This window comes from Adiantum capillus-veneris, unplaced genomic scaffold, assembly GCF_014529385.1.
Source record: "Adiantum capillus-veneris isolate H3 unplaced genomic scaffold, ASM1452938v2 Hic_scaffold_374, whole genome shotgun sequence".
NCBI classification, from domain to species: Eukaryota; Viridiplantae; Streptophyta; class Polypodiopsida; order Polypodiales; family Pteridaceae; genus Adiantum; species Adiantum capillus-veneris.
In genome coordinates, this window is record NW_028221476.1 from 12,742 (window position 1) to 25,211 (window position 12,470).

A 12,470-nucleotide genomic window follows, 5' to 3' on the forward strand; every position below is an offset into this window, starting at 1 on the left:
ATCGCACCCTTCCAACGGCATGATATAAAATTCTTCCATGTCCACATACGATTGAATATGCAGACCAAGGTTGTAAGGTACGTAGTATTCGGTACGTGTTCGGTACGTACTGTACGTTGTACTATATGGATTGGGCCATAAGGTACGTAAAATTCGTAGTATATTTTTTAAAAGCTAAAAATACAAAGAATTTCAAATTTATATACAACCTATCTAGTTTAAAAACACTACACAATACTTAAACATAGCCACAACTTTCAAAAAACACTTGAAATCACCCCACAAGTTAACGCACACTTCCAAGTTGAATACAAAACTTACAATCTTTCGCGAGGTCAGGACTTTAGAGTGCCTCCTTGCAGACTCCAAACACAAAGGGAGGGAGGGAGGGAGGCAGGGAGGGAGAACCTTATCAGTGGCGGCAAATCCTTCCTTGGTCTCTGTGCAGACTCTGTGCAGAGACTCTGTTCTACTCTCTAATTCTCTGTTGTGATAATAACCAGTATAGGATTTGTGGACTTATTAAAGCCTCGCCCACCTAATCCGACCACAGGGAATAGGCCCTTTCGGCGTTTTTTTTTTTTTTTTTTTTTTTTGGGTACGTACGGTACGGACGGACGTACCGTACGGTACGGAACCATACCGTACGTACGTACGGAAACAACCTTGATGCAGACGCAGCTTTCCAATAATGGGAGTAGCACACTCTGAGTAGCCAAGACATGCCAACCGTGCCTCTGTTGTGTACCCCATCTCTTCAGCTCTGATGCCCAGCTTCATAGCTACCTCTTGTGAGATGAAGTTACCTGGATCAAAGAAGATGAGTGTCGTCTGATCTCTAACTTTACCCCATGCTCTACATAACTCGCTGGCATCTGTACTGGGCCTGTCACCCACCATATCTGGCACCAAACCTGATGTGGGTTTAGGCTTCTTACCTTTCTAGTCCTCTTTTATCATCTGAGTCAGCCGCTCTTTTCCTTTGTGGACAATAGGTAGCAAAGTGACTAGGATGCTCGCATATAAAGCATTTATTTCCATCCATTAGGACCTTCTTTTCCTCGAGTGACTTGCGCACAAAAAGCTTCCTTTTTTGTTTCTTTGCCTGCGCTCCAGAATTCTCAGCTGAATCCTTATCTTTGGTGACCTTTCCTGACCCCTGTGATGCTTTAGGAGCCGTTTTCGCAAAGGGCTTCTTCACTGAATTTTTCTTTCGCTACCCTCCTATCTCGTTGCTCGGAAACCCACTGTCCTCTCCTTTCGACAAGGCAAGACCAGTGTTAGCAACTTCCATGAGCTAGGTGAGGGTAGCCACTCTGTGCTTGTACAGTAATCACGAAGCCCTTTAGGTAGCCCACAACAATACTTCTCTTTATGCTATGTCAATGGCATATATCTGTAGGAGGTCATTGAGAGTAACACTTTACAAAACCTCCGATTGTACTCCAGCAAGCTCTTGTATGTAGCCGAAGTAAGCGGGTGCCAATCTGCCATGACGTCAGCTTCAAATTCATTTGATAGCCAAGCATATGCAAACATTTGCTTGAAGTAAACCCAAGTGGCAAATGTTTGTCCTTGCATTAACAATGTCGTCCACCATGTAAGCGCATTGTCCTTCAAGAAAGTGGTAGCTTTCCTGACCTTAGAGGCCTCTGTAAAATTCCCTCCTGCATAAGCAGTATCAAATTGCTCGAGGAAAGTGAGAGCCTTGCTTTATCCTCGAAGCTACTAAAAGTGCTGAACTTTACAGTTGCACCATCTTCTTTGTAAGCTTTCGGCTTTTCCAGTGCCCCAAATTGTCATAAGGAATAGTTGCAACATGGGCACTATAGTAGGCATCATCGGCACATCTTGGCCATTAACGTTTTGTGTTAGAGATGCCATATCTGGCTGCTGTCCAGAAAAACCAACCATGCCAAAATGAGCCTGTGGCACCTCAAACTGGCCCTGGTTGCTCTGAAAACTTGTTGCATGCCGATGGTACCATACATGGGGTTTGGCATCGTGCCTTACATACCCCCAAACACGATTAACCAGCCATACTCTGGAACACAAATCCACCCCGAAATACCCAGGATCTACCGTGGGTGGTGGAAAAACTGGGTGCATTGCCTGGTAAGCAGTTCCCTGTCCATTCAAGACAACATGCGGGCTCTGAAAGATGGCGGGCTGAACTAGCATAACCTGTGGAATAGGGGTCCTAACCACCCGTTCAAGGACGAGAGGAACCTGTTTTGGAGCCCCTGACTCCGCAACATGCGAGTGTTCCCGATCCTACTGAGACGCATGAAGTACTTGGGCTTGAGCCTCAACAAGCTCAGTTCGTGATGTAGGTTGCCTATTTTGTTGTGGCACTGGTGGCGCTTGCAAGAACTCCATAAACCTACGGTTCTGCACCAGTTGCGAAAAACACATTCACCGCGGCAACTAACTGAGTCCTGAACGCATCATTCTCTGGTTTCCCAATCATAAAGCCCTGTACTGGAGGGACATTCACATCAACAGGAGGTACAGACTAACGTGGCCGTGAGCTCTCGCCAATCTCAATCACCAGAGGAATTTCTTGTTTGTCCTTCAAAGAGGAACCCTCTTCCATAATGCCCTTCCCTTTGTCGGCCATAGTATAATCTCGTGTTCGTGTACTTTGTGTCTTTACCCAAAACAACCGAGGCTCACTTCTTGAGGAAAAAGTGATTGATGTCCCGGCAACGGAACCTTGAAACTGGCCTATGGGGCGGTAGGCTTTGGCTTTCACCCAAAATTCTGTACTTTACTTTAGACACACAGAAAGAGAGAGTAATTTGCAAAAGGAACCTGCGACGGGAATTAACACTTAAGTACACAGCTCGCAAGCTAGAATGTTTCGAGCAGACGCCGACGACCTATAGGCCCCAAAATTGGCGCCCCTATCTGTATTGCTTTATTCTTTAAGAGGGTAGATTACAAAGAAGAGTTTCGGGAATTCTTTACCTGTATCCAGCTAGATACCACCGGTTTTGGCAAAATTTCGGCAACATAACAACCCCAAACCTTGCCCGAATCCAATTCCCCTGCTAGAACTCGCTTCCACTGACATAAACCCTCTGATTCCTGCCCAAAAAGAGAAAATTCAACACGCTGTATTTACTGGTTTTTGCCCTGTTTTCAGCTCTAAACAGTCCCCGAACTGCCCTCTAATAGTGGGGCACTATTCCCAAGGGTTCTCGCCTCCGTTGGCTGAAAAACAGTCAAAATACAGCGCATAATCAGCGCTGAAATGCACCTGTTTGGTGAGGTTATGACCCTCACCGGTGACTGCTTTGGAGTAGCAATTAGCTACTCCTGTTCTGCTCAAAGAGGCTCTTGCCTCAGCACAAAAGCATAAAACCACACAGCTGTACATCAGTCAATGAAGAGCCCTCTTCTGGGGCATCACATAACTGCACGTAGGGAGAGAGAGAGAGAGCACTGTGTAGTGTGAAAGTCATCACTCCTAGCACCACACTGTCCATAGAGTGAAAAGCATGCACTCCATAGCTCTTAACCTGTGACAAGAAGTTGCAAAATGAGCCTCCCAACTATAAATTCAGCGCCACTTTTCCTTGCATGAGGAAAGTGCACAGAAATGTGCCACTTGGCGCGTTTACAGGTCATTTCCCATTTCGGGGTTCCGCCTAAAGATCTCCCGACTGGTTGTCCAGTTGACTTTGCGGCAGAGTTCTAAAATGTTCCCCTTGTCATTCCGAAGGTAATGACGCAAACACATTTCATGGCCGAAAAATAGCAGTTCCCTAATTTTTAGGAGATGCTTTCGTTGGGCTCCCATTGGTCTTCTGACCATCTATCCCCATTGCGACCGCATCCAAAAATGCAATGTGACCCAACTGTCGGGTATTTTCTTTTGGTGATCCCACCTTAACTTTATGCCTTTATTGAGTTCACTTCCTAGTATCCACCAACTTGGTAAGTGCGACGGGGAGGCCTACATGATCTTGAGCTGAGCCTAGACATCCTCTCACTATACGAATTCCAGTGCCGACCAACTTCTCGTCTGCGGGTGAAACTACCGTTCACATTGGCCATACAATGTCCGACCATTTGCAACTTCAAAAAGAGGGTCCCAAAAATAAACAAAAATCATTGGAAAGAAACCAACAACTAAGGTTAGCAGTTGCCACGTCCTCGTGACATGAACTCACGGAACCTTCGCCTCTTGGTTGTTCAGTTAGGCAAGGTTGCCCCCTTAGTGACTGTTGTATGTCATTGCCACTCGCCGCTTGTTGATGCATCTCGATCATTTGACTTTTGTTGGTCTTCTTCATGGCTTGCAGTTACCCTTGTCCCTCGGGTCAAAACTTCATCGGGCACGCTTTTGCAAATGACTCTTTGTGTATGCCTCGCAATCGCCATGCTGATGTCCAAGTGATTATGGACGCTTTGGAGTTGTATGGGCTTGCGGCTGGTCTTAGAGTCAATTTCCACTTTTGCCGCTTCCTTGTGACTGGCATAATCTGTTGTGGCCAAGAGAGATTGTTCCTCAAAATGTGATTGCCAAGCATTTGGGGTATCCAATTGGATAGAATGTCACTCATAATCAAAAAGTGGATTGTGTTATGCAACACTTGAATTCGGATTGCATTATGGAAATTTTCCACATGGCCATTACATGTTTGCTTGCGAATCGTTCAAGGTATCTTGAGGGCTTGCATTGGCCTCGCCATTGTCTCACTTCTCTTATGTCATCTATTTTGTCTCATTTGTGGCAAGCACATGCACACAAAAAAAGGCATGTGTTTGATGTCGATTGAGAAGCTTTGTACTGCTAAGCGCATTAGTGGCCTCAGTATCTTGGACTTGCACAAGCATGTTCTTGCTAGAAAAGCCATGTCGTTGCCTGCTCTTGTGCAACAAACTCAGCCTTGGGATCTTATGCTTGCCTACTTCTATCAGTATGTTGTTACCATTTCTCCGGGAGTGTGTTTGGCAAGATGGAAGGACACATTCCAAGATGTCCTTTTACTTCCAGTATGATTTCTACTTAATAAGATGTTACGATTCATTTATCATGGCATGATCGACAGCAACGTCAAGGGAATTCGCTTCTTTCGGAGAGTTCATTAGAGTCGTGCATTTTCTCTTACTTTGGTTGACCGTTCGCCTCGCCAAACATACTCTCTCTTGTCGTGGCCTTCGTGTAGTTGGTGATGTGGGTGATAAGACGGCTACACTTTTCAATTTCGCCTTGCCGCTCGCCGTTTTGGATTGGGTGTACATTACGGTAGCTCTGGAGAGAGCTTCAGCACATGCTGGTTGACTTTTCACCCATTCCACCTTTGGCTGATGGTACCCAGGTCCCGCATGTCTTATTAATATTTCCGGGATATGCCTTTTGAGGCCATTTCTGCCAATCAGGTTTATGCTCTTCTTCTACCGCAGCCTTGGCTTGTTGACCACTGTAATGCCTTATGGTCAACGCACAAGTTTGATATCTGGTGGGGAGGAAGCCACTCTCTGCCCTCTGGAAGAGCCACTTGCCTTTGAAGGAGCAAATGTTTCTCTGGCCATGCTTTCTTGGGGTCTATCCGTAAGCACTTTTCTCAGTGCACGTCATATCTGTTCTTCTTGTTGTGTCTACTGTTTGACTTCGAAAAGAGACAGCTAGTCACCTACTTTGGGATTGCTACATTACTTAGAGTTTTTCTTCTTGTTGCATATCAGCTTGTATGCAGCTCCATTTCCCTCCATGGTCTTCCACAAATGGTTTTGGGCTTTTGGCATTCTCTCGCCTTCCTTACAGCGATTTGCGGTCTTCTTTATGTGGGTCAAATTTTGGGATTATTGGACCCTAGTCAACGCAATGGTTGTATGTTCCATCACTTTCATGTGGTTCCTTTTCAATTTTTTAAGCCCTCTCTTAGGCAATCTTAACGCTTTGCCTTGAAGTTGGTGATATCACTCCAGAGATACATACATCAGCTTTCCTATGAATGCTCCTCTTTCATGGCCAAAGATTTCTGTGTTCTTTCTTTGTATAAGATCCTTTCTATGGGTTTTCCTCGCCTTGCAGTTTCCCACTTGTAAATTAATCTCAAGGATTTACAAAAAAAAGTTGTATTTCTAAGTCAAATAACCACATATGAATTAAGCATCCTAATCATAAACATTGCAGAGTTGCCAAGTTAAAAGGTTCAATTGATCGGAAAAGCATTTTTAACAATAAAATACAATAAAGAAACCTTTAATTATATCAAAAACAACATTACTGTAGGTATTGACCAAGAAAATCCATCTATGGATCAAGACATTGTGTATCATCAGTAAAGGGCTCACCTTTGAAGTTCCCAACATCTCCTTTTTTAAGGCATCCAGATCATCATCAACAGAGCTCCCACCCTCCAAAAGAGCAAACTATCCACTCAAATAAACCCCAAAAACAAAACATCAGAAAAGTAAGACTCTAGCATCAAAACCACAGGTTAACAGCATAATAACCTTCCCAGCAAGATCGTCTGTGCTTAGTTGATTCAAGGCATCAGCTTCGGCTTCCAAAGCGTTCACTGCAATGCATGCCAAACATATCAATGCAGGCAGCAGGATTCTCCGCAAAGGCATCCTATTTACCAAGGGCCCGCCTATACTACCTTGTCAAATAAAGAGAAACATGCATTTAATTCAAAAGAGTGTTTGCAGGAACTTTCTCTTAAGATGGAAAAAATTTATAAATCTCTAAGACCATCGATACTGATTAACTGCAAATATTCTTCATTAAAATAAAAATCTTCTTTATTTGTCTCTCTTCCAGTTTAAGAGCCAACGTTACCTTTTTCTTCCATTTTCTCAAAAGCTGCTAAGGCACTGCTGGTCTTGATGGTTTCCAGCATTTCATTCACTTTCTGGGAAGTCCTGCAAAAAAAAAGAGAAATGTTGCTTGAGGCTACTTGCAAAGTCTCAATCTGCTGTTTACGATCATACTGCTATAGAAAGAAGAGAATACAAACTTGGCAGATTGTGCTCGGGCTTTCAAAGTGTCTTTCTTTGATTTTGCTTCCTGAATTTTGCTTTCAAGTAGCTGCATGCTACAAGATTCTTAAAGTCACTTACAATGTTTTCAGCTTTAAAATTTCTGACAATTTATGGAGAACAAAACCATACAATCAACTTACAAACGAGGAATACTAATAAGGCCTTGAGTGTTGCTATACCCTGGTGTTGGAAATGAGCTTTTCAACAACTGCAGTTTGCTGATCAAGTTGGGACTCCAAAGCTTTGGCACTATCCTGTAAAAAGCTTAATATCTCTCTCTCTCTCTCTCTCTCTCTCTCTCCCCTTAATGTTTTTAGTGTTAGTTTAGTTTCAGTGTTAGTTCTTTGTAATTTCCGTACTCAGACATGATATCAGATTCACCGATTGTAACTTTTTGGTCTCATCGGTCATTTTGGCCTTTTGCAGACGTTAATATAGCACTTCAGTTCATTTCACAAGTGGCATGAATGTGCTATGCGTCGTTTGGAAGCGGGAAAGAGAGCATATTATGCATTTGAGAACATGTGTAATGGGGAAACATCAAGTGTTGGGTTCTCAAGAAGTATCTTTTTGATGCATTGGTGACACCGGTTCTTCTTTATGGAGTTGAAGTGTGGGGTGGGAGCATCTCAAAGTCTACTTGGAAAGAGTTTGAGAATGTCCAAAAGCGTTTTCTTACAAACTTTCTTCAAGTTGAGACACAAACACCATATATGCTCCTACTTCTTGAGTCGGGATCTCTTCCAATTGAGGTTATGGGCATGGAAAGGGTTGTGGAGTACATGATAAAGATGCGTCAAAACCCTCACATCGACTTCCTACAATTGCATGGGAAGCAAGCAAAAAAGTTCAAAAGACGCATAAAAGCAAGATCTTGAGCACGGGATGGATGCAAGACATAAAGAAGTGGTTTGGGAGGGGATGCATTACACTTGCTACATGATGCTTCAATTGACTCTCAAGTGAATGAAGCTTTTCTACAACGCCAATGTATTACGACTTGGGAGAAATCCGGTGGGTCACGCTTCATACATTACACCACCTATATTGCCCCCAACTACAAAACCATGTTCTTCGCTGAGAGAGGAAACCGTACTCACACTTACATGCTTGAGCCTATTCCCTTGTCCGCGATACGCACTATCGCAACAATTCGGCTTAGCTCCCATTTCCTTCGATGCGAGATAGGGCGTTGGGGGAATGGAGAAGAGTCAAATCGATTGTGCACATTATGCTCACTGCAAGTTCGAGAGTCTGAGTACCACACACTACTAGAGTGCTCAGCTTTTGATCACATCCGAACTTGCTTCTCACATTTTCAGCCATAACTTAGACCTACACACTTTCCTCTCCCAGCCAAAGTGTGGGCTCTCCATTGCGACTCTCATCACTACAATTTTGGAGCATCGAGAGTCACTCATCAGGAGTACACATACTACATCACATGTAACTTTGGTCCCATAGGTCATATTTGACCTCCGAGGACGATAATAAAATCTCTCTCTCTCTCTCTCTCTCTCTCTCTCTCTCTCTTCTCTCTCTCTCTCTCTCCTCTCTCTCTCTCTCTCTCTCTCTCTCTCCACACCCACACCCACTATTATTAATCTGACACTAGAGGAAGAGCAAAGAAGACGTGTGCGCGCTGTACATGTAAGAATCTGCGGCCTTAAAGACAAAGATAATGTGGACAAAGCAGTAAATCTGATGGGGGTTCATGAACCGATGCATACAGAGCTTGGAGAGTGGGCAACAAGAAAAATGGAAGCAATGGGGAAGCCTCGAAAGAAAGGGCACTCATTCTTTGATTTCCGTCCATGGAAGCTAAGGACTTTTTGAAGAAAAGGCAGCTCTTAAGCAGACGGGCATCTTTCTCGGGGATGATCTTCTTACCCTCTTGCAGATTGCTCATATGCAGGAGGTAATGCCGGAGATTAGAGCGGCAAGAGAAAAGGCAAGATTGCTTTCTACCGAGATGGAAGAGTGGTAATATTGGAGCCACGCGCCACATGACGGTGCGAGACCTATGGGACCACACTAAAAGTTTCCGCCTGGAATTGTGATGGATCTATGCGCCTTGATGTGGGTACCTTTGAGGATAGTTTTAACGGGAGAGACATCATCTTCTACTCTGAGACACATCAGGCCCCTGGGCAATCTATGCCTCACATTAGTGGATATAGATGGAAGATAGCCTGTAGACAGGAGACACGATCAGAGCACAGAGGACGAGGCTCAGGAGGAGTGGCAGTTTTATTCAGGGAGGGTTTGCAGCCATTGATACATATAGCTCGTAGGGATGAGCAAGCTAGGTACATGTGGGTGAGATTGAGAGCAAAGATGGCAGATATCTGTACATTGCTATTTGCTACTTTCCCCGAGTACGTCCGGTATATGCACCACCCAGAGGACAGTCCCCCTTCTCTATTTTGGATGATGATTTTACATATGGGAATTCTCCAGAGATGGTGACATTATCATTCTAGGGACTTCAATGCTAGGACTGCCCATCATCAGATAGTCTTCTATGATACTTCAGAGGAGATGTTGAGAGAGCTGGATGTTGCAGAGACTGGCCAATCCAGACTATCACAAGATGGGGAACATACTGAGTATGGACGGCACCTGATAGACATGGGACCGCACATGGATTGGCCATCTTGAATGGCCTACACAGATTTCCCGTTGCATGAGGCTTCACATGCTTTCCACACAGACATGGAGCCAGCACAGTGGATTATGTCATGGCACAACCAAGCCTATCTCTAGTATCCGGGATCTCATAGTTGGGCCCAGACCTGCTGGGGTGGCAGTGGATCATACGATTGTGTCGTTGACCATCTCTTTCCAGTTCAGTGTAGCACACAGTCCACGGGTGGCAGCTCCTACTCGCTATACCTTCACGCACGAGACGGATTCGATATACGTAGACGGGATCTACAGACGCCTAAGCACTGACGAACCAGGGCAGCCTCTGAGGGAGCTTTCTACTATACTGACACAGACACTACATGATGCAGCAGCAGAGGCGTACCCCAACACCCAGCCCGAGCATAGACGTCGTTCTGGAAGCATATTTCAGAACAGCTGGTATGATGAGGAATGCCGCGAAACCAGAGCTAGACTTCAAAGGGAAGTGCTTTTGGGGGACACCACTCACAGACAGTCACAGATTGACTTCCGACGCCTGGTGCAGCGGAAAAAAAAAGAGGGCATTATTGGCTCAACTGGAGCAAGATCTCTACCAGCTATTCTTGAGTCAAGACTCACATGAGGGATGGCGGCTCTTTCATGAGTTGTCTCCCCCCTGCCATTACCTCTACAGAGACTTGGGGTCAGTACGCATCAGCTTTGTACACAGTTTCTGGATAGCCACCCCTTCCCGACCCATGCCACACATATGTGCTTTTTTCACCGCCGCGATGGTGAAGAAGGCTGACAGGATGTGGACTGGGAGAGCATATGATCATGATGGCTTGGTGGCTGAGCATTTCATGCATGCCAAAAATCTACTAGCAGAGCAGCTTCTAGCAGTCATGTTTAATCATGCCATGTGCGAGGGCTGGCCTGATACCTGGAGCCTATCTACGACTGTACCTATTTTCAAATTAGGAGACCTATGGAGACTGGGAACTATCGCACTATCATGATTGGACACACATTGGCATGGTTGTACGCATCTATTCTTGAGCAGCAGTTGAGTAGATGGACAGAGAGAGAGAGAGAGAGGAAAGGCGTGCAGTTGGACAGGCAGGGTTTAGAAGAGGTTTTCTACCCTGACCATATCTTGACACTAAGGGCATCATCGAGGATCTCTTGTAGCTTTGTGGATTTCCGCAAAGCATTTTGACACAGTACCCAGAGCTAGACTAATGCGCAGATTACAGGAGATGGGAGTACCCACAGAGCTAATTTAGGGGATCATGGCATTGTAAAGATCAGTAGTAGGGCATGTACGCACTTCAGAGGGTCTTTCTACACCGGTTCACTCCACTATTGGGGTGAAGCAGGGCTGCCCGCTCTCTCTGCTCTATTTGGTATGTATGTGGATGAGGTTTCTGACTACATTGAGAGAGATGGGGATAGAGGTGCACCGCTGGCGGGGACTTGGATCCCGCTATTGTTATACGCTAATGATATTGTGTTGATCTCCGACTCTCTGGAAGGGACGCAACGTCATTTGGATGCTTTGCATAGGTTTGCCCATGAAAGTGGTTTTGTCTGTCAACCTTGGAAAAACCAAGGTCGTGATATTTAATACCATCCCACAGTGGATCAGGAGATCAGCGCCGCATTCACATACGGCCAAGAGAAGGTAGAGTATATAGATGCTTACACTTACCTTGGAGTGGTTTTTAGTGGACCAGCATTCTCGTTAAGGAGAGCAGCAGAGACTATATTGACCAGAGCCCATTCAGCATTGGGTAGATTGCAGAGGATGTGTTCACAAGCTCAGTTTTAGGAGCCTCGGACGAAGCTTTGGCTCTTTGACACGCTAGTGGCTTTTGCATTGCTCTATGGAGCTGAGATATGGGGACCTTCATTGGATCGTCGCGGGAGGACAGGTCGCACTGATGGATGGGGGACATGGAGAAGCCCCTGGTCTCTATGATCTCGCGGCTCATTAGAGCCAAGGCCTCAGTACTACGTGCCATTATCCGAGCAGAGCTAGCTAGCCCCCCACTAGTAGCAAAGGCACTCACTAGATCTGTCTCCTTCATACACCGCATGTGGGAACTTCTTAGAGACAGATACGCCCACCTTGCACTTGAGTCCTCTTGACAGTTAGCCATGCAGGGAGATACGGCATGCTGGTATAAGGAGATGACATCATGGGTTCCAGGCGCATGGGTTCAGTATAGACAGATTCCTCCCCTTCCAGTACTCACAGGACACACCCTCCATGACTCTTACACAGTCCAAGATCACGAGGCTCATCCTCCAGGACCTGATTCAACTAGACACCAGGAGACATGGATACAGCCAACACAGGAGCTGGGGCACGAAGATGGCTTTCTACAAAGAACATCTTCTCCAGCTTACGGTGGACGATTTTGTGACGAGGCCAGATACATGGACACCCGCTTGTCTCATGGGATACAGTGCACTACTCGCCAAATACGCACATCTTTCACACAAGCTGCGGATCGAGACTGGGAGATACAACGGAGTACCAGCAGAGGCCAGGACATGCCCCCTGTGTGACATGGAGCCTGAGACAGAGTTACACTACACATGCCACTGCCCCATCTAATACGAGATACGAGGCCGCTTCCATTGCTTGTTTAGAGAGGGCTTTGGACCACTCTCCAAAGTCATGAGGTACGAGGATCAGAGATGCCTGGGGTTTGTTTCTGCTCGAGCTACGTAGACACAGAAAAGAGCCTGCTAAGAGGAGAGGTCAGGCAAAGTCCCAGATACACATCACAGAATTCTTTAGAGTAGACATTGGACACCTGGAGGAATCACAG

General features: G+C 45.6%; 1 protein-coding gene across 1 annotated transcript; it reads right to left on the minus strand.

Moving 5' to 3' along the window:
* Positions 1–6,309: 6,309 nt before the first annotated feature.
* Positions 6,310–7,525, minus strand: LOC147416910 (membrane-associated protein VIPP1, chloroplastic-like; the record flags this gene model as incomplete). The annotated part of the gene is made up of 5 exons (XM_086507968.1): positions 7,182–7,525; positions 6,978–7,055; positions 6,800–6,882; positions 6,472–6,536; positions 6,310–6,387 (listed from the first exon to the last, which is right to left on the minus strand). Coding segments are annotated over exons 2-5 (303 nt in total), but the record flags the coding sequence as incomplete, so codon positions are not given.
* Between the last annotated feature and the right edge of the window lie 4,945 nt (positions 7,526–12,470).